Source organism: Sphaeroforma arctica, assembly GCF_001186125.1.
Source record: "Sphaeroforma arctica JP610 unplaced genomic scaffold supercont1.1068, whole genome shotgun sequence".
In the NCBI taxonomy this organism is placed as follows: Eukaryota; class Ichthyosporea; order Ichthyophonida; genus Sphaeroforma; species Sphaeroforma arctica.
Window position 1 is genome coordinate 933 of NW_014039490.1, and position 19,138 is coordinate 20,070.

At 42.1% G+C, this 19,138-nt stretch overlaps 4 protein-coding genes across 4 annotated transcripts; 2 read left to right on the forward strand and 2 right to left on the reverse strand.

Annotated features, from left to right (window-relative positions):
• Positions 1-4,432: 4,432 nt before the first annotated feature.
• SARC_09870 (hypothetical protein) lies at positions 4,433-5,558 on the forward strand (the record flags this gene model as incomplete). Its single annotated transcript, XM_014296097.1, has 2 exons — positions 4,433-5,037; positions 5,069-5,558. 2 exons carry the CDS (start codon positions 4,433-4,435, stop codon positions 5,556-5,558), a joined length of 1,095 nt encoding a protein of 364 aa, XP_014151572.1.
• Positions 5,559-6,634: 1,076 nt separating this feature from the next.
• Positions 6,635-7,318, forward strand: SARC_09871 (hypothetical protein; the record flags this gene model as incomplete). The annotated part of the gene is made up of 1 exon (XM_014296098.1): positions 6,635-7,318. One exon carries the CDS (start codon positions 6,635-6,637, stop codon positions 7,316-7,318), a length of 684 nt encoding a protein of 227 aa, XP_014151573.1.
• Positions 7,319-9,834: 2,516 nt separating this feature from the next.
• SARC_09872 (hypothetical protein) lies at positions 9,835-10,191 on the reverse strand (the record flags this gene model as incomplete). The annotated part of the gene is made up of 1 exon (XM_014296099.1): positions 9,835-10,191. The coding sequence occupies one exon, from the start codon at positions 10,189-10,191 to the stop codon at positions 9,835-9,837; it is 357 nt and encodes a 118-aa protein (XP_014151574.1).
• Positions 10,192-12,491: 2,300 nt separating this feature from the next.
• SARC_09873 (hypothetical protein) lies at positions 12,492-12,741 on the reverse strand (the record flags this gene model as incomplete). The annotated part of the gene is made up of 1 exon (XM_014296100.1): positions 12,492-12,741. A coding segment is annotated over one exon (250 nt), but the record flags the coding sequence as incomplete, so codon positions are not given.
• Positions 12,742-19,138: the final 6,397 nt, after the last annotated feature.

Consider the following 19,138-nt stretch of genomic DNA (forward strand, 5'->3'; position numbering starts at 1 on the left):
TCATGTCCCTTGTCTCGAGCCTCAGTCGCGTGTTTACTTCGCAACTCGGTGTACAGGCTCTCACGGCCGTTATATCCTATGTTCTTACAGAACACGTGCATAACCAGGAACTCGTACCATCGCTTTGCCTTGTCCTTTGTTATATCTGGACGTTTCAGGTCAGCATCTAGCTTCAGAATATAACTCTGAATGGGCGTGTTCTCAACTGGTTCAGTTAAAATTGAACTCAGTCCTGGGGCTACGCATGTCCTTACTTAACAAAGATGTAACCAACCATCACACAGCTGGCCAGTCACGACAAGTGTCTAGCTCATGTTGATGTCGCTGCAGGATCAAATAACTTGTACCTGTAGGGTCAAACGTCTGCATTAAAGCAGAGATCCATTGCTGGGGAGAGATATCATTCGTCTCCAGCATGACCGTAAACGCATTAAGCGTACGGGTTAGCGTGTCGAGGTCATGGTTGTTTATAAACTCGACCTGCTTAAACTGATCTGTCCTTTGTACTTCTGGTTATCCCTGTGGTCTTGTCCACGTTGGGCCTGAAGTAGCTGGTCGATGCGCTTTTGCTTAATCGCAATCATATTAGCAAAATATGATACATCTTCGGCATGATGCGCATCGTGGGCGATTCCCATTTTAACGGTATAATCGTCGACCGATTTGTTAAGTTCGGTCACCTCGTCAGAGTGAAAATCCTCTGCGGGTTGATGTAGTGCTGTGCGATCGAAGCGATTGAATTCGACTTCGTTAACACGTTTACGGGGGTGTTTACTACCACTTGTAAAGTCCATGGTTGAGGCCTTTCGGTGCTCTGTTCCTCGGATAGTGGTTGGTATTATAATCTTGGATGATTCATGCGTCTGGAAAACATACCCAGTCTTAACTGGTTTCCGACGATTGTCATCCCAATTGGGTAAAAGTGGCGGAGTATTTCTACCTGTCTGTGGGTCTATAATACCCTCCAGGACGGGTGACTCACGGCCGGGTGTCAGAACAGGCGAGTTATTAGCCTGAAGTTCTGGTGGTAGTACCTCGTAAGGTATAGATACGCTGAGCACATCTGGCTCATATGCCACAGGTGTAGCACTCGAGTCTTTACGTTCTTCGGGCGTAATTGCCTGTCGACGCTCTGTCCACTTCTGTAGGGCTTCAGTAATGCACGGAGAAACATGCTCGCGTAAGTGCTGTGTATGTTTTCCTGATCTATACAATCGATCTACATGTTCAACAGTCAAGTCTTTCTTAAGGGTAGCTAACTGATTCTTAAGATCAGTGTTTTCAGTAATTAACTTACTTATGCGCGTTAGCTTAGTAGTCTCGAACGTAGATTCGGGTTTGCCACTTGAGGTTGCCTCCTCTTCTGGTTCCATTATAGGTTCCTTTTGAGATTTGTCCTTGTTCCCTATAATTGGGGACTCCCTTATAATTGGGAACTTTTCTTTCTGAGTTTCGTCAGAAGAATGGGTTGGGGCGTCTTGAGACGCGTCCCTTGTCTCACTTCTTGACTTCGTAAATGCAAGCTTTGAAGTTGAGGCAATAGTTGGCCCTCGGGCTCTGCCAGTGAGAGTAGTCTCCTTAATCGGAGCGGCTACATCCTTATCTGAAGCATTGTCCTGTTGACTACTATTGTCGGAGGCAAGTACTTCGGCTACTGCGCGGTTAAACGCATCAGCAGCGGCGGCGGTTGCTTCTGCGGCAGCGCTAGCGGCTTCTCTCTCCATCTTCTTATTTTCAGCTTTACGCTTCTGAGAAGGAGCATTGTCTTTCTTGGTCATAATCTTAACTTATGACTACTAGCTTGTCTCTTACGGACTAGCTTGGATAAGAAATTTTTATGGTAGTTAATTTACCTTTACGCTTAAGTAGTCTAAGTAATTAATACCTTTGCTAACTTTAAAATGTGTAAGATTCGGTCTATTAAGGCGATATTAACGCCTTAGAGTAAATAAACGCGTAGGTAAATTCTAAGTATCGTGAAAATATCAAAGTAAATAACGAAATGGGACTTTTAGTAAAGTTAGGTGTCCCTCGTGAAAACAGCAATACTCTGAGGGATTGTGAGGCTGAGACGTTGCCTATATATAATCCTCTCAGTACTGTTTCCGCCGAAGGGATTTTATTCAGTGTTTCGTTGTCGCTCTGTTAGAAACTATGATATATTTCATTGGGGCGAATCTGAGAGACTCATAAAATCCTATCTTTAGAAAATAAAATTATAAAAATTAAAATACTCTTGATGTCCTTAGTTATTGTCTTAACCAATAACTTGCCACTTATCAAGAATTACCAACTTAGCCTTCATCAGACTGGCACATCTGGTTGGCTGATCGGCGGATCAACGAGGTAACGTTAATAGTCCCTAGAAACCTATATTCGGTTGAGCTATCTCGCTACCGAAGTATTCAGATATAAATAAAGTTGGAAAGTAAATATAGTTCTATTAATAGAACTAGACCAGCTCTTATGTTTGGTATTTTACTGGGGGCCTTTTAATGGCCTCGTCCAAATATCTGATATGTAAAATGGAACAGGTATTAATTAATAAAACCATTAAACCCCATTTAGGAAACTTAAGTTCCTCGTACTATTAAGAGTACGTTTATAATTTACGTACTGGAGTTCGGATTTGAGGTTGTTTGCTTTTGCACAGAGGTTGGTGAGCATTTGGTGCATGGTTGATTTCCATTGGTCATCAGTGAAAGGTTCCTTGGAGATGGGCCCATCATTGTTCGGAGTTGGTAGAACCTGGGCGAGAGGTCTGTGATAGATTTTTGTAAGTCCAATTTCCATAGGTCATTGGGCAAGGAGTTGGGAACGAACGTCTCAGTTGGGGATTCGGCCTGGCCCGACATTTTTCGCGGCTGTGGGACTGTAAGTCCCCAGGCTCCCTACTGAATTTTTGATTTATTTTATTTTATTTGAAAATCCAAATTTCAAGTCTGGTATTCATGCGACTTTTTGGTGGTTTCATCAAGTTGCCATTTCCACGTAAGTGCTGCATGTCGTTTCACCTGGGCGACAGCTTCGCTAAGAACACAAAGGCGGACGAAACTGGTGGAGCTTCTGCGGCGATTTGGTTGAGATAGCGATTTAGACGGACGATACCAGAAAAAGTGGTGGCGATTGAGGACTGGTTGGGCATGCCAGTATTTTTCAAATACTGATTGGGATGGGGGCTTGCCGTTAGGGAAAATTGCTCGGAAGAAGAGCCATACCGGAGTTATGTCATCCATTTCATGAAGAGTTTTGTCCGGCATCGGGGCCCACCACTTTCGTCAAAAGGTGTTCGGGTACTGGGGGCTGCAATTTGGGACTGAGAAGCTGGTGGGGTCGGGCGTTTTTTTAGGGCTTGGGTTTTCAGGTTTGTCCACTCTTGAGCGGTAGCTGGGAGGCTCACTGCTGCTATTGGGCGCCTGTGACCGCGGTCTTTTTGCTGGCGGAGCAGGCCGGCTTGTGGAGCCAAATCGAAAAGTGTCGGGTGTGTCTTTATCTATAGGTGCACGGGTTTGGGATTTAAGGTCCCGGAGTTCGGATTCGAGGTTGTTTGCTTTTGCACAGAGGTTGGTGAGCATTTGGTGCATGGTTGATTTCCATTGGTCATCAGTGAAAGGTTCCTTGGAGATGGGCCCATCATTGTTCGGAGTTGGTAGAACCTGGGCGAGAGGTCTGTGATAGATTTTTGTAAGTCCAATTTCCATAGGTCATTGGGCAAGGAGTCCTTGGGAACGAACGTCTCAGTTGGGGATTCGGCCTGGCCCGACATTTTTCGCGGCTGTGGGACTGTAAGTCCCCAGGCTCCCTACTGAATTTTTGATTTATTTTATTTTATTTGAAAATCCAAATTTCAAGTCTGGTATTCATGCGACTTTTTGGTGGGGTCTGTGGGTTTTTTTTAAATGGTATTCAGTTCTACACTGGTGACCTGCTGGTCACCGAGATTTACGTTTCGGAGACGAAAATATGAATCAAAGGTCCGTCGTGAAAAAAAATATGGGGAAGTGAAAAATAGATATGGGGAAGTGAAAAATAAATATGGGGAAGTGAAAAATAAATATGGGGAAGAGAAAAATAAATATGAGGAAGTGAAAAATAAATACGGGGAAGTTGACACAAAGTATTTAGCCGCCGCCATGACTGGTTTTGAGACCAGAGGTGTTGACTCTAGCAGTCCAAAATTTGTTTATACTGAAGTTGTCAACAAATCCTGAATCAGTTGAGAACTGGGGCGTTTGACCCTGCAGCCGAAATTCTGTATTGTGGGTGGCACTGGTGTTTTAGGGTTTTTCGCAGGTATTGTGGGTGGCACTGGTGTTGTTGAGTGATGCGTCGCGACGATTGGAGTATTTCGCGAATATGTTGACGCTTGATTGCAGTATCCATTTTTGTTGTGATAGAAATGAACTTTGTTGTCATAATTTTCGCAATTACAATGCTTTTAATCATTTCTGTAACAATTACTGTCATCGCGCTCAACCGTGTAGACACTGTAAAACAAGTGTCGGTCTCGGCTGCCTCCACCCTCACTTTGCCTCAAGTCACAGGTATGGTGCCAGTCCCCAACAATGGTAGACAACCTATGACAGGCTTTCTTTGCGGTAGCAAAGACACTGTGCTCAAGTTTGCCCACGTCTACTTCGAAGACCTGTCTAAACTATACGAGCTTATCGCAAAGGCCGTTGCAGGTAAATGTCATCTTATAGTCGGAATCCATGAGCGCAACGCCGACGACAAGCTGCGCATACCCACTAGCGCCCCGCACACATTTGACGACGGGCTAGCCGACTGGATTAAGGATCAGTACTTGGCCATAGCCAAAAAGTATGATGGTCATCGCGCCATATTTTGCATACAGGTGGGATTTAGTAGGTATGGTGAAACATATAATCATAACAACCCTGAGTTTATGCCGTCGCCCACCAAGCTATTAGAAGTCTTTTCAGCCGTTACTTCAGCGTTTAAAGTCACGCGCATACAAGTCAGCCAGGATGTCCTTAACAGTGATATCATGGGGCCACTCGAATCGCTGGAGATTGGGTACTTTCACGACACCACGTTTGATTCAAAGTATCACAAGGACTTTTTTTCTCGAAAACATGGACAAGAGAAATGTCGACAGTGTCAAGGCCAAGCACCCATTTGGGGGCGAGATAGGAGGCAATGTGACAGGCGATAGCACATTTAATGCGGATCTGGCTATTGAAGAGTGTAAAAGAGTAGGATTCACCTTTTCAATGTGCAATCATCTGCGCAACGAGACCGCGAGTACGAAAAGAGTTGATCAATTAATGAGATACAGATACTTTATCGCAGCCGTGGCCAGCGATGGCAAAGCCAAAACACATATATCATTGAAAAACACTGGTGTGGCACCAATATACTATGATTCGTACATTACAATGGACTCGGGACTAAAGAGTAACAAAAGCTTGAAGGGGCACGCGTCGGATATGCGCGTGTACACGATTGATGGCGCCGTGGATTCAAACAATTTGTTTAGTATAGAATGTGCAATGGCATACTTGGGAAAAGAAATACCAATTGGTGTAAATATATAAATACGTGAATATAAAGTATTATTAAATGGTTTAAATCTCATACAACGACGCGATGCTAGCGGGTATTTTATGTATGCCTGCAGAATACTGCGATTTGTTATTATCGTTGCTCGAATTGGATAAGAATTTGACACCAAAAACAGGCTTGTTAACAACACGCCCACGAGCTGTAGCGACTCTTGGTTATAATAGTCTTCGGGCATCAAGCAAACCAAAATAAATAAATCATCAAAGACACCACAGGAACCGAAAACTGTTCTTTCTTCGTCTCGTAATTCCACATCGGAACAACCTGAACCACGGCAATCTTCCAGAATAAACAAAAAATCATTATATAAGCCATGGGCAGCGCCGTATGCGCGACCGGAAACTAGGCGTTCATCGTCGCTCGAACCCGAACCTGTACAAAATAAAGCATTTCATGTTCTGCCAACCACGTCGAAACAAGTGTCACGAAAACCATCGCCCCCACCACATAGAACATCGACACAGCGATCGTCAGTATCACCATCCCCACCACGTAGAACATCAACATATGGATCGTCAGTATCACCACCCCCACCACGTAGAATATCGACACAGCGATCGTTAGTATCACCAGAGCATGCGCTGACAGTGATTCCTCAATCAAATCAAGTCCAGATCCCACATATTGCTGATACACCAAACTACTTCTTATGTGCCGCATACCACAATCATTAACTTTAATAATACGAATAATCATATCACAATCAATATGCTCCCCGTAGTTGGACCAGAAACACAAGCTACTGGCAAGAACCTGATCAGAGATGTTGTAGCGGTGCATATGACCCCCATTGAAGCCAGTTTCGAGGATCCACAATTGCAGACATGGTTTAGTAGTAACTGAACCAAATGTAATTTGATAATTGTATTGATGGGAGTTGGGATATTTGTCGGTATTAGCTACCTAACATCGAATCGAATTTCAAGCATTTACTCGTGTCTGAAAGGGGGGTTGTACAATGCAGCTGGATACAAACACACAGTCACACCAAGTGGATCCGATCCAGGAAATTTTTAACTAGATGAGTAAACTATCATCTCTGAGCTTCATGGGTAATAAACCTGCCGTAACTGTAGCACTTGGTGCCGCCGAAGTCATTGATAGCTCGATGTTCGTTGTTGGAAGAATCACCATACACCTTGCCGAAGACGGAGGCGGCGTGGTTAACGTGGCCAGCCATACGGCGGATTTGCTGTTGAGTAGGGAAGAACTGGATCAATTACTTGTTGGACAAAACTGGGGTGAGAAGACAATGCTAGATATGCTTCGAAACCTGTTTCCAAATAATTTTCCAGCATTTGAGGATAACACAGATTATGACGATCCCGAAATCAACGATAGAGACATCAAAAAACGTCTCGACTCGAATATACAGGCAAATAAGATTAGTCGAAATGTGTTCCTATCGATTCTTGTTGGAGGCTTTCTGGTTATAGGTTTGATGTTTAAGCAAGCGGCCGTATTGAAGTATTTTGAGAATAGTGAACAGAAGAGGGTATATGAATTCATCACAAAATATGTGCCCGCGTCTAAGAACGCACACAGTTGGGATTCTTACATGATGAACGGAAGCACTCTTTTTAACATGATAGCAGCATTAATATCTACTGTATCTGGAAATAGTATTGATACTGCAAGCTCCCTCCTCGCAACGGCTGTACTGACATATGGTAACGATATATCGTTTAAGAGAGCTTTAGTCCAGTATCAAACAATTGTTCACGATGTGTAAGCTGGAGGTGGTCCGGGTCTTTTGTGAAATAAGAAGAAAATTAGACTAGTCCCAATGGCGACACAATTTAACATGGCGGCATTGTTCTTTTGGTACCATTTACGACCTCGTACTTACCACTGCTTCGAGAGCTACAAAAGGATACAGCGACATGTGTATCGAACTGTGAACCTTTATTATCCTACCCTGCGTCTCGCAAGTCCCCAGTATACGCTGCACGAAGCTGCGCAGGTGTTCAGGAACTGGATTTAGACGGGACTACCTACATATCCGATGGACGTCGGTGGGTAAAGAACACGACAACCGCAAAAAGTGTATCAAAGTGTAGACCTTTATTATCCTACTCTGCTTCTCGGAAATCCCCAGCATACATTGCGAGAAGCTGCGCAGGTATGCAGGAACAGGGTTTAGACGGCATCACCTACACGTCTGATGGACGTCGATGGGTAAAAATTCAAAACTTTTAAGGCGATTCGTCCATCGCATCAGGTCGTGGACTTTTCGAGGATGCTGGTTCTATCGTCTATCGATTCTTCAGCCTTCCGCTTCGAAAGTTTTACCAACAAATTGCGTAAGAGTTGACAAGCTTTATATTCAACCCACTTTGTCATGGTGGAGACATCATCCAATTCCTTTTGATACCCTACGAGGTCTTCGTACACTTTCTCTCGATCTTTTTTTAAGTTTTCGATGTCCTGCGTCAACATTGCCTTAGTCTCGTTTAGGTTGTTGATCTCGTCCACAGTATCAATTTGAAGTTGAACATTCTGGGAAGCAAGTTGCTGTTTTTCCCAGGATACTTCCTCCCAGTGGTTAGCATTTTGCTGTGCGAGACATTCACGTCTCTGATTTGATTCAATGTATTCGCTGGCCTCTGATTCATGTCTTTTCACCACATCTACAAGCCTGAGGCGTTCCTCTTCCACTTCGCGTTTGTACCCACCTACTTTCTGTGCCCACAGATCAGCCTTCTTTCTATGGAGATTTTGCACTTCAAGAACTAGACCATCTTTGTGTTCCTCTAGTTGTCAGAAGGTCTGGCTTCTTCGGCATAGTGGTCAATATCGAAGTCAGTGTTCATATTGTAAATGTAAACGAAAAGAGACCAAATATTTGTCGTGTTTAGTTTTACTACGCTTGCAGTAGTGCCTGGTGGTGCATGACGTATCTTGTCAAGGACATTTTGAAGTTAAGTGTATCGAATTTTCCCGTGTGTGATCTGAGCGTTGATTCCCTTAAATCTGCCTTTGCGTGGGTATGTAAGGTCGTTGATGCGTCTGCATTTCTCAATTCCATTATCCTTAAGTTTTGTTAGCTGACTAAGAGGACAAATATGGTAGTATTCCCTGTCGAGTTGGTCTTTCGTGAAAAGGCCTATGATTGTCCCTTTGTTTGCGTCCTGTGTGATGGTTCTAGTGAGTCCCGGTACATTGTCAAATGCTGGTGGATGATTTCGGTATATTGTTTTACGCGAGCGACTGCCTTTGTAACCAATGTCAGCACCAAACTCGATCATATGTAAAAGAGCATCTTTTAATTCTTTATCGTAGCCCCGAAGTGCATTCGTTAGCTTCCTTAAATTTGGAACGGTGTCTGGGCGTATTGTCTTGCGGAGACAGGCAGATAGTGTTGACGATTTTGTTCTGGGTACTCTTAAGGGTATCGAATCATCACACGACGGATCTTATTCGTGTTTGCTGGGATCATGTTCGCAGCCTCCGTGAGTGGTGCGGGAATTGCATTTTGTCTTGCTACATTCGTGCTTGAGTCTTCATGTGCCGGCCTTACACTGTGAATTCACTCCGTAACGATTGAATCTCATGCATCGTTGATTCTTGTTGTTGCGCCCAGGTGTAGTGGCTTTGGAAGCTTTGAAGGACGTCTCGCTAGCTTCGCAAAGGCATAAATTCTTGCTGATGTCACATTTGCTACCAAACGTGTTCGTGCGTCTGTTGTTCAGTGTTGTTAGCCAAACAGACAGTTTGTTGTTGTCGCGATAATTGACAAGCGTGTGTCTTTCTCGTACTTCACGTATCCCCCACGGTGAACGTAGCCAAGAGTTTCGACGGCAGTTGGGGTATAATTCACTAGGTGCCCGATCAGTAGTTTGGTGTAGCCGAGTAAATCGTTTCTAGCTGCTTTTCGTAACCATGGCTGTCATGAGCGTCATCCATGTGTCGAGGAAATCAGCCGAGGAGGTAAAAGATTCCTTGTGTGATTTAACTGCGATCCCGTCGACCATCTTAAGTTCAGAGGTGTTCTCTTGTGCGTCGGTGGGGTGCATCGCACTTTTGATTGCGGACAGTTTTACAAATTTACCTTGTTTCAGTTTCTCCCTGATGGGTTCGGGAAGAGTAGTCGTGAGGGACCACGAAGGGTAGCCTCGGTATCGTCTATGGTTTTAACTTTCTTGACGTTGAATTGTTCGTTCATAGAAAGAAGACTAGTCTTAGGACCTTGAATCTCGGATTCATGTGATTCGTCTTTCTCTGCTTGTTCCTGGTCACGTTGGTTAATCATGGCTTGCATGCGTTCCTCACGTTCAGCGTCGCGGGCGAAGATTTCTTCTCGAAAGCAGCCACATATGCTTCCATCTTGGGGTCTGATTCTCCATCGATATGCGGGTTCTTTCTGGTAGGTTCATCAGCTTCGGGGGTATCCGAGTCATCCTGGGTTTGCTTGGTCGAGGAGCTTTGGGAGAGAAGGTCCTCTTGGGTGTCTTGTTCGTCGACGGTGAGGCCAGGCCGGTACTCTCGGGCTGGGTGTTCATGTCGACGTTTGAAGGGTTTATCTCTTTTTTTCTCTGGTAGTTTTGTGGACTGTTGTTCTTTGTCATATTTGAGTCCCCTTTTTATACGCGAAACGGGTGTCATCTTTGTCTGTAAAATGTCAGTTTGGTGTCATCTCTGTCTTGTCGGATGTCGGACTGTAGACACAATGCACGAAATAGGAGGACCCTAGGAATCGGCTCCAAAAACTCCACAGCTTCCCCTATTTTTAGAGGTAGCGAAAATCCTACGGATTTTTTAGTTGACAAACTATATACGCGAGTGTACCATAGAAACTAATATTTATTATGTTTCGTTGGGGCGAATTCGAAAAAAAAAGGAAAAGAAAAATACTCTTGTTGTCTCTATTTATTGTTTTATCCGGTAACTAGCCACTTATCAAGGCCTTCATCAGTCTGGCAATCTGGTTGGCTGTGCGGAGGATAAACCAAGCAACGCTTATAGTCCCTAGAAACCTATGTTCGGTTGAGCCATCTCGCTACCGAAGTATTCAGCTATAAATAGATTTGGAAAATAGATATAGTTCTATTAATAGAACTAGTCCAAATCATATCTTTGTTATTTTAATCGGGCCTTTAATAGCCTTGTCCAAATATCTGATATGTAATATGGAAAAGCTTTTTAATCAATAAAACCATTGAAACCCATTGTAAGAAAACTAAGTTTTACGTACTTATAAGAGTACGTTTATATACAAGATTCTAACGTGGAGGCCCGGCTTGCGTATTGACTCTTTACGATTCCACCACCTTGAATTTATGTCTAAGAGTCGTCGATAGCTTTTTGCCAGACGGTGCAAACCCTTTGTTCGTGATCAAAGCGGCAATATCTCCGGTTAGATTCCTGGGTGTATGGTGTGGTTATTCGATTGTGCTAAGGGCGAGTATAAGACTGTCCGCATCGGTCCAAACAATTTGTGAAATGAAATGAATTTTCCAAGGAAAATTCGTGGAGTTTTATTGGCTTATCCAAAGTATCTATTCAGTTTCCAATTCACCAGTGCAGGATTTTCAAAACAATCCAGAATACAATTTAAGAGTCCATAAAATTGTTACTGCCGCCCAAATACTCCAGACGGGGTCCAGAGTAGTAATTTAAATAGAATACCTCTCACAAATAATCCAAAAAATAATCCAGAGCAATCTGAGAGTTTGAATGTATTCTATTGGTAGATACAAATTTAGATTTCTATAAATAAATCCATTTTGCAAATTGTTTTGCGATTCTTCAAAAGAATTTGGGCCGCAAATTGTATTGAAAATCGCAAAACAATATGCAAAATGGATTTTCATAGACAAAAATTTCGCCCGGTGCGGGTTTTTTATATAAAGATTTCTAAAGAATTGAATTCTTTCTGCAAATTCTTTGGACCGGCGCGGATAGTCTAAACGATTAAAGATTTTCGTTAAATTAAAAAGGCATCAAAGGTCATGAGCCAATGGGATGGCCGAATTGATTTGTCCAATTTTTGGTTTCTTTTGAAAACCCTTTAACAAAATTTGTCTCTCGCTGATTAAAGTACGTAAAGGTCACTCTATTTTTCCGTTAAAGGGGGTGTGACGTCATTTACGTACTAATAGTCGCGAGTAAAATTTCTAATAATAAAAAAGGACGTAAAAAATGTACCTAAGGCACACCTATGAAAACGAAAGTGCAACTTTCAAGGCACGTCGGCCCTTTTTCAACTTTAATATTATACTTTAACGTAAAATGGCTTTAATCGTTTAAACTCGCCCTAAGCGTTAATGAACCCCGTTCCTGGAAGATGGGTGATACGGTCGTCGTGCGAAGCTGGGAGTTACTTACGGTCAAAGGTTTGTCAGTGGCGTCACACGCCCCAATCGCCCCAATAAATTGCATTATTACTATTCATGCCACTACTTTAGTAGCTCGAGTTTTATCTGCATAACCACGTATTGTGTGTAACTGTCGAGGGATCATCTGTCTTTCCTATATTCAGCACCCTCTATTAGTTTATCTAACCAGGAGTTACTTCAAGTCGAACTTCGAAAACAAATTTAACGACTTAATAAATAGACTAATTATGTCCTTTTAGATATAAACGAGGTGCGGGAGTGGGTCATAATGAATTAAAACAATATCAACCGCTACAGTCTTGTTTAACTTTATTAGATTTGATTCATTCGTCAACGTGATGAAGCTCTTCCAGATGAGCAAGTGGTGTCAGCAGCGGCAAGTGTGCTTCAGCAACGATAAGCTTTCTTAGTCTGGATGCCCGAGCAGCGTGTAAGATGCGGTGCACACGGCCGACGTCACGTGCTCCAGAGACAATTCCGACAGGTGCGTCAGGGTTCCCAGCGCAACGACTGATTCCTAGGTGGTGGCTGAGAAATAATCTAGGTGTAAGACGGTCAGCATCTGGTTCAGGGCCGCCAGCGCGCGCAGATCCGGCGACTGCACGTTCGACAACCGCAAGTGCTCCAACGAGTAGAGATTGTATAGAAAGGATAAATCGCCCCCACGTAGCAGTTCACCAGCTCCAGATACCGCAGCTTCTGAAGCGCGGTGGGTGCGGGGTAAGCAAATAGAGCGTTGCTGAGCACGCCCGAGATGCTGAGGAACGTGAAGTTCGGCTGTGCGTTGACCGTGCTCAGATCTCTTAGATCGGGAATCCTAGAAAGTTTGAGTGCAGTCAGGGAAGATATTCTGGTAAGAAAATCAATACTTTGGATTTGAAGCCCGTCAATATGCAGTGCATGAATATGCTTGAGGTGCAAATGAGCTTAACCAGGAGGAGTTGGACGGCTGCGCAGCCGTGTACTCGAATAATCAACATAGCTAAAGATTTCTTTGTTCAAATACCTTCTTCCTTTATCGGTTGCAGGTGGTTTATCTTCCTCCTGTTTGTTTAGCAGAGACTGTTTGCCCTTCTCCTGCTTGTCAGTATTAGCTTGCTTGCGTAACTCTGTTTTATCAGCGTCAACTCGCTTGCTTATTTCTTGATCAATCAAAGAATCAAGCTCAGCATCTTCGGCGGTTCGTTTGCGATTGTTCAAAATGTATTTCTTGGGTTTGGGGCTGTCAGCGGATTTATCTTCCGGGCCTACTTCCTGCTCTTCTTCATCATCATAGGGATTCGCTTATTCCTCCTCTCTAGGAGGCATACCCTTCTAAATATAACTCATAATGGTAGCAATAAATCGTTATCCTTATATATGCTGCCAGCAACTAATTTTACGCTATGACTCGATAAATAATATTATCTATATGATTCAATTGATCTCCTCGGCCACATTTTACAGGCAATAAAATTCCCGGGGATTGTATAATTCAATGTTTAGCGCAGCAACTGTATCAGATTACAGAGTTGGAAGCATTAGCTGCTGTCTGAGCCTTTGATGGCTGGTCGACTATACTTGATAGACCACCTGGTCAAGTTTATGTAGAGACCGACCATTTGCCGTTGTTGGGATTTGTAATTGATTGGGCGATGATGATACTGTGCGAAGTCGACGAATCCAACGTTGGTTCTTATAGTTGTGTAAACTGATGTGGGCTTCAATAGTTGAGATAAAAGGGCTGTTTATTAAAATAATGTAAATTACGCAGTAGACTAAAATTAAGTTAGTACAAGTCTAGCTGTTAATTTCTTGTTGTTTTGAAGTAACTAGTAAAAGACTGAGGCTTTAGTCAGGGAGAACCCAACCTTTATAGGCCGCCGAGTCTCAGCCTTCATCGATATTTTATTAAGAATTGTAAAAATCTAGTGAAGTATATTCATTTCTTTAAGTCAAATGGACGGTTGGCACTTTGGCGCCATTTTAATATTTCTCAAGAAATATTAATTTCTAATAATAGAATCATCTAAACAATCTTTTTAGAATTGAATTTACATGGCCACTTAACAAGAAAAGTAAAAACTTGAAAATAAAAGTTTGACAGTCCGTCCCCAGGTGGGTGTGGTAAGGCCCTAGGGGTCGGCCCGAGGTCCGTGATATTGATAATTAAATTTTTTAGTTTGTGAAAACTAAGTTTATTAATTAATACTTTATAAAAACCTCCGTTTACCTTTTAAAAAAATAAACGTAAATACCTTCAACCTTTATACTATGAGCCATCTCAGATTGTATTTTATAAAGTAAATCTATTTACCTTTTACAATTTGTAATATCCTGCTATGATTTATCATAGCCCCCCCCGTCAGCTCGAAGCCATCGAATATAGTACTGCCAGGGTACCATCGTGGAGAAAGAGCGAGAAAGGAAGCAGGTGCGATGTAAAACCTAAGGTAATAAGGTATGTAAATACTTATAGTATCTTAAATTATAATAGTATGTATTACTCCTCACTTAAACGAGTCTACCCTTGTTCGCTTAGTATTCCCAGTTCTACCCGCTTGTTGGTGTTCACGCTTACGTGTCATAGATTTTGGAAGTTTATATCTATAAAGATAAGACCAGAACTCAAGACCTGGATAAGAGTGTGCAGCAATCCTATCGACTTGAGGAAAGATCTTGTTGTATCTTCCTGATTTTTATGAAGGCGTTTACGCCATTTCTTGTTGATATTTTTTAAGTAGTCTGGGTTTCCAAAGTCTGAAGACGCGAGGTTATGAACCTCATTGTCAGGAAAATTCCGTTACCGGATTCTATACCTAATATATTCTTGAAATGGTGTTCAAGGGGTGTAGTATCATCATATGTTCGACAGAGTTTTATCTGGTCACTCGGTATACGTAATAAGCCCACGTTAAGTGCGCTTGTACCATCTACATTATTAATCTCGTAGGTATCAGACTTTTCGTCATGTACAGAGATCATTTAAGGACCTATATAGTAAGAATATAACTTACCAGGTTCGAATTTTAATCACCTTTCTTTATGAAAACTTGATTCTTCTTACGAGACCAGCGACCTTGCGCTTTTAAAAGTGAAGCGTTTCACTTTTCTTTAAGTATAGGGTATACAACCTTATGTACTCGGTCTAATCTTTCCAGCCACTTAAGTGACTGTACCTTCTCAGGTACCCCTTCTACAGGAGATTGCAACACACTTTTTCTACCACGGAAATAGTGTGACGGGGTTACGCCGGTTTCAGGATCAGGTGTTTCATTCATTTGATCTTGTACCCATGTCAAACGATAGGGCCAATCACTAGCATCATCTTTTAGTGCAGTCCTTACCAGAAACTTAAGTTTCCTGTGTCGAACTTCATTGGCACCTTGCGTTCGTGGCTTGTAGGGAACTCCCCGTTTTTCACATATGCCAGATATGAGTTTAAAAGCCATCATTATTTCACCTATAAACTCGCCGCCATTATCATGACATAAGAACTAATGGGTAGCCGTGATCGGCAAAGATGCGTAAGCATAACTTTGCCATTGTTTCAGGTAGTTTGTTCCAGACAGAATAAAACAGATTATACCTGGAGGCTACATCAAACATGTGAAAAACATACTTCTCATAAGGTCATCCGACTACATCCAATACAACCAAATCAATGATGACCCTGCGCATCGGGTCATCTTCGAGCATCGACTTCAATGGGGCTCAACCATAGCGCTTGCTTTGATTTCTTTCGCAATTGACACACCTTAAATACTCGTGTTCACAGAGCTTACGCAGATTAAGATTGATCAGACCTTTACGCTTCGCTTCTGCCATCACTGCATCAACTGCTGAATGTCTCAGACTATGGTATTGCTTGATCCACTTAAGTGTATCAGTATCTGACGTTTCGGAAGAAGTTTGAACGTCTCCTGAGTTTGAACTCGAGAGAGTGAGATACTCTTGTGTTATAGGCTCCTCAGGAGATATCTGAGGTGCCGAAACATCATGAGATATAGATTTATCGATATTCTCCTCTGGTACTGTATCCTTTGTAGGATCGTCAGTATTAATACTGATAAAAATCACGCCCATAAGCTTGACTTAAGTCAGTCAAGTTCATAAATTTATCATAAATCTTAAGCATATCTGTCCTTGAGGATGATATGATTTTAGTACGAGCTACTTGGGTCGCATCTTTCATACCACCATGGAAACGATCGGCTATATATTTAGCTCTACTCCCATGCAAGGTTGATGCACATACTTCATGTGAAATTTGCGTAGTCTCTAGTGTTTTACCATCTATTTTGTTAAGGGGAAGGGTAGATTCATCTACCCTACGTTGTAAGTTCTCTGAAGGCTTCCAAGTAGAAGTTCCTTAGACGCCAGGACGTCTTCTTGATCGCCCGGGGGTACCCATATACAAAAAGGTGTCAATCTCTCGGTACAATTAATTGGTTCATCATGTATCATATACACTAGTTCTTGAAGCCAGGGATCGGATTTCCGTAAAAGACAACACAGGGTGATTGTGGCATTCATCATGTTAGCATAAGTGAGCAATTGCTGGATTAATTTCCAAGGCGAATTTACCCATGCATTGTGTTCCCTGAGATTATTCTCAACCGCGTCACCTCCTGGGTGGTTTGGGGATCTATAATCCGGAAGTTGTGCATTATGTAGTGCTGCAAACATATCAATTGTGTGTTTACCCCATCTCTTTTCAGCTAACCGAAAGAATCATGGGTGCAACTTTCAATCAGTTGGTAACAACTTGCGGACAGTCTTCTGATAATGTGGTAATAGACGAGTCAACATGTTCCGTAAGTGATTGTGTATAACTGGTATATGTCCTATTGTATAAGAGAACTGATATAGACGGTCATGCCATCTACTCGCCAGTTGATTGTGTGGCTTCATATCATTAAGATATGTTAAAAACTTCTGGTCACATGTCACCATAAAGTGCGAACCATACAGATAATCTTTAAAGAACTCCAAAGCAGATTGAATTGCTAACAATTACTCCTCTACAGTAGGATAATTACGCTGTTGAGCATTTAAGCTCTTGCTATAGAACTGTACACTTTTAGGTTTGTTCTCAATAACCTGACATAGTACTCCTTCTACAGTATTATCCGAAGCATCCGTCACTGTTGTAAACGGTATTCCGTCAATAGGAAGTCGCATCACTGGAGCAGCTTGAACGGCAGTCTTTACTATACGTAAAGCCCCCTCACATTCTACTGTCCATAAATCACCTAGTTTACCTTTGTGTAATCTCCTAGTTTACCTTTGTGTAGTCTCCTAGTTTACCTTTATGTAATCTCCTAGTTTACCTTTGTGTAATCTCCTAGTTTACCTTTGTGTAATCTCCTAGTTTATCTTTGTGTAAACGTAGGTGACTAAAAGGCTTTAATAAGTCCGATAAGTGCAGGACACCATCTGTGAGAATAATTTACAAACCCGCAAAGACTGTAAACATCCATTGCGGCTGTAGGGGTTCTCCAGTCTAGAAGATGATCCACTTTGCCGGGATCAATTTCTATACCTTCACCTGAAATAAGGTATCCAAGCTTTTGTCCCAAGGCCCAGGCTGTGGAATAGCCCCATCCGTCTCTCCCGAGGTGATCATTTAGTTAGGCTAACACCTCCGAACTCATAGAGTATCCCGTTGACTACGTCAACCAACAAGTACATGCTGTGTATGAGGGAAGCACCATTATGTTCGAGGCGATACAAAATCCCCGTCCCTTAAACGGCTATGGGATATAGGATATACATGCCACCTGCCAATATCAACGAGTGAGGAGTCGAACCCCATGAACCCCCTAACTGAGCAGGCGTATTTAGTCTTAACCCTTAATATGGCTTTGTTAAATAAGACTGCCAGATAATAAACAATCTTTAAAACTTGCCTTACTTTCCATGCAAATGAAAAGTACTTACGGGGTTCCTTAAGGATCTTTAACTGATGATAACGCTGAGTTAGGTCTATCATTGAAAAGACAGTAACCCTTCCAAGTGATCTCAGCATCTCGTTTATACGAGGTAGATGAAAGTTGTGAGTGGGTATGATCTTCTTAATAGGATTCATATCCAGACAAATTCCGATCTTCTTAAAGGACCCATCTGAGATAAATTGGCCGACTGCTAACAGCGCCAGATTAGAAGGTGTTGGTTCGAAATTAACTTCTATTACACCGTCTTTTAACCATTGAATTACCTGTTCGGAAACATGTTTCATGTGTCTATAAGAGATAAGAAAGTCGTTAACTTTGTACAGTCTACTCTCGATAAGTCTAAACTTACGTAACCATTGTTAAGTTTAAATTTAGCCCATTGGGCTATTTTAATAGCTCGATTGCTAACAATCAAACTAGTAATATATTGAACAAGATCTGGAATCAATTCCTTAATCTTTTCTTTTGGTGGTGACGATGACTTTATAATATTATCGTCAGACTGGTCCTTTATAAGATCTACTCCGTTGGTAGGCCTGAAAGAGTTGTCCCAAAAGATAATAAGTCACCCATACCAATAATACAATCATATTGTTTGACATTTCTAGTACTACTATATCGGGTTAAAACATTCTATGGTCTAACAAGGTGATATTTGTATCATTAGCTTTGTAATAACATACAAGTACTTTCTCATTCGGCATAATAATATGCGTATTCTCTAAAGAAGTATTTATGTTATACATAAGTGTTACACGAAGAGATACAAGTAACGCATTTATCTTTATTCCGTTTACAAAAACTGGTAAGATAAGACGTAAGCCGTTTAACCGTCGCCACGTGATATCAATGGTAAGTTGTTGCCTTGGAATCTTCCTGTGAAGGCGTTTTTTTTATAGGTACCCGTTGAATACTCGTGCAGGAAGATGCATGCATTCCATGCGTCTTCTTACACGTACTACACTATACAGCGTATTTGCAAGTATATTTGTGTTTACCATAATAGGCCTGTTTGAGCTTATACTCGTATAAAGTACTGTCACACTCAACACACAAAGCGTACTTGGTTGTAAGACCTTTTGGCTGTGCTTGTTGAGCATGCTGATCCTTGTGGACCATTTGCTTTTGAGTTGTTCGTTCATGAACCACGGTTGCCGCATACATACCTTTGTCGTGTTTAGTGCTACCACCAAACTTTGACGATGTAGTATGAGTCTCTGAAGACTTATTGTTCACCTGTATTAGGCGGTGTTATGTCCATTCTTCGACTGTGAAAGC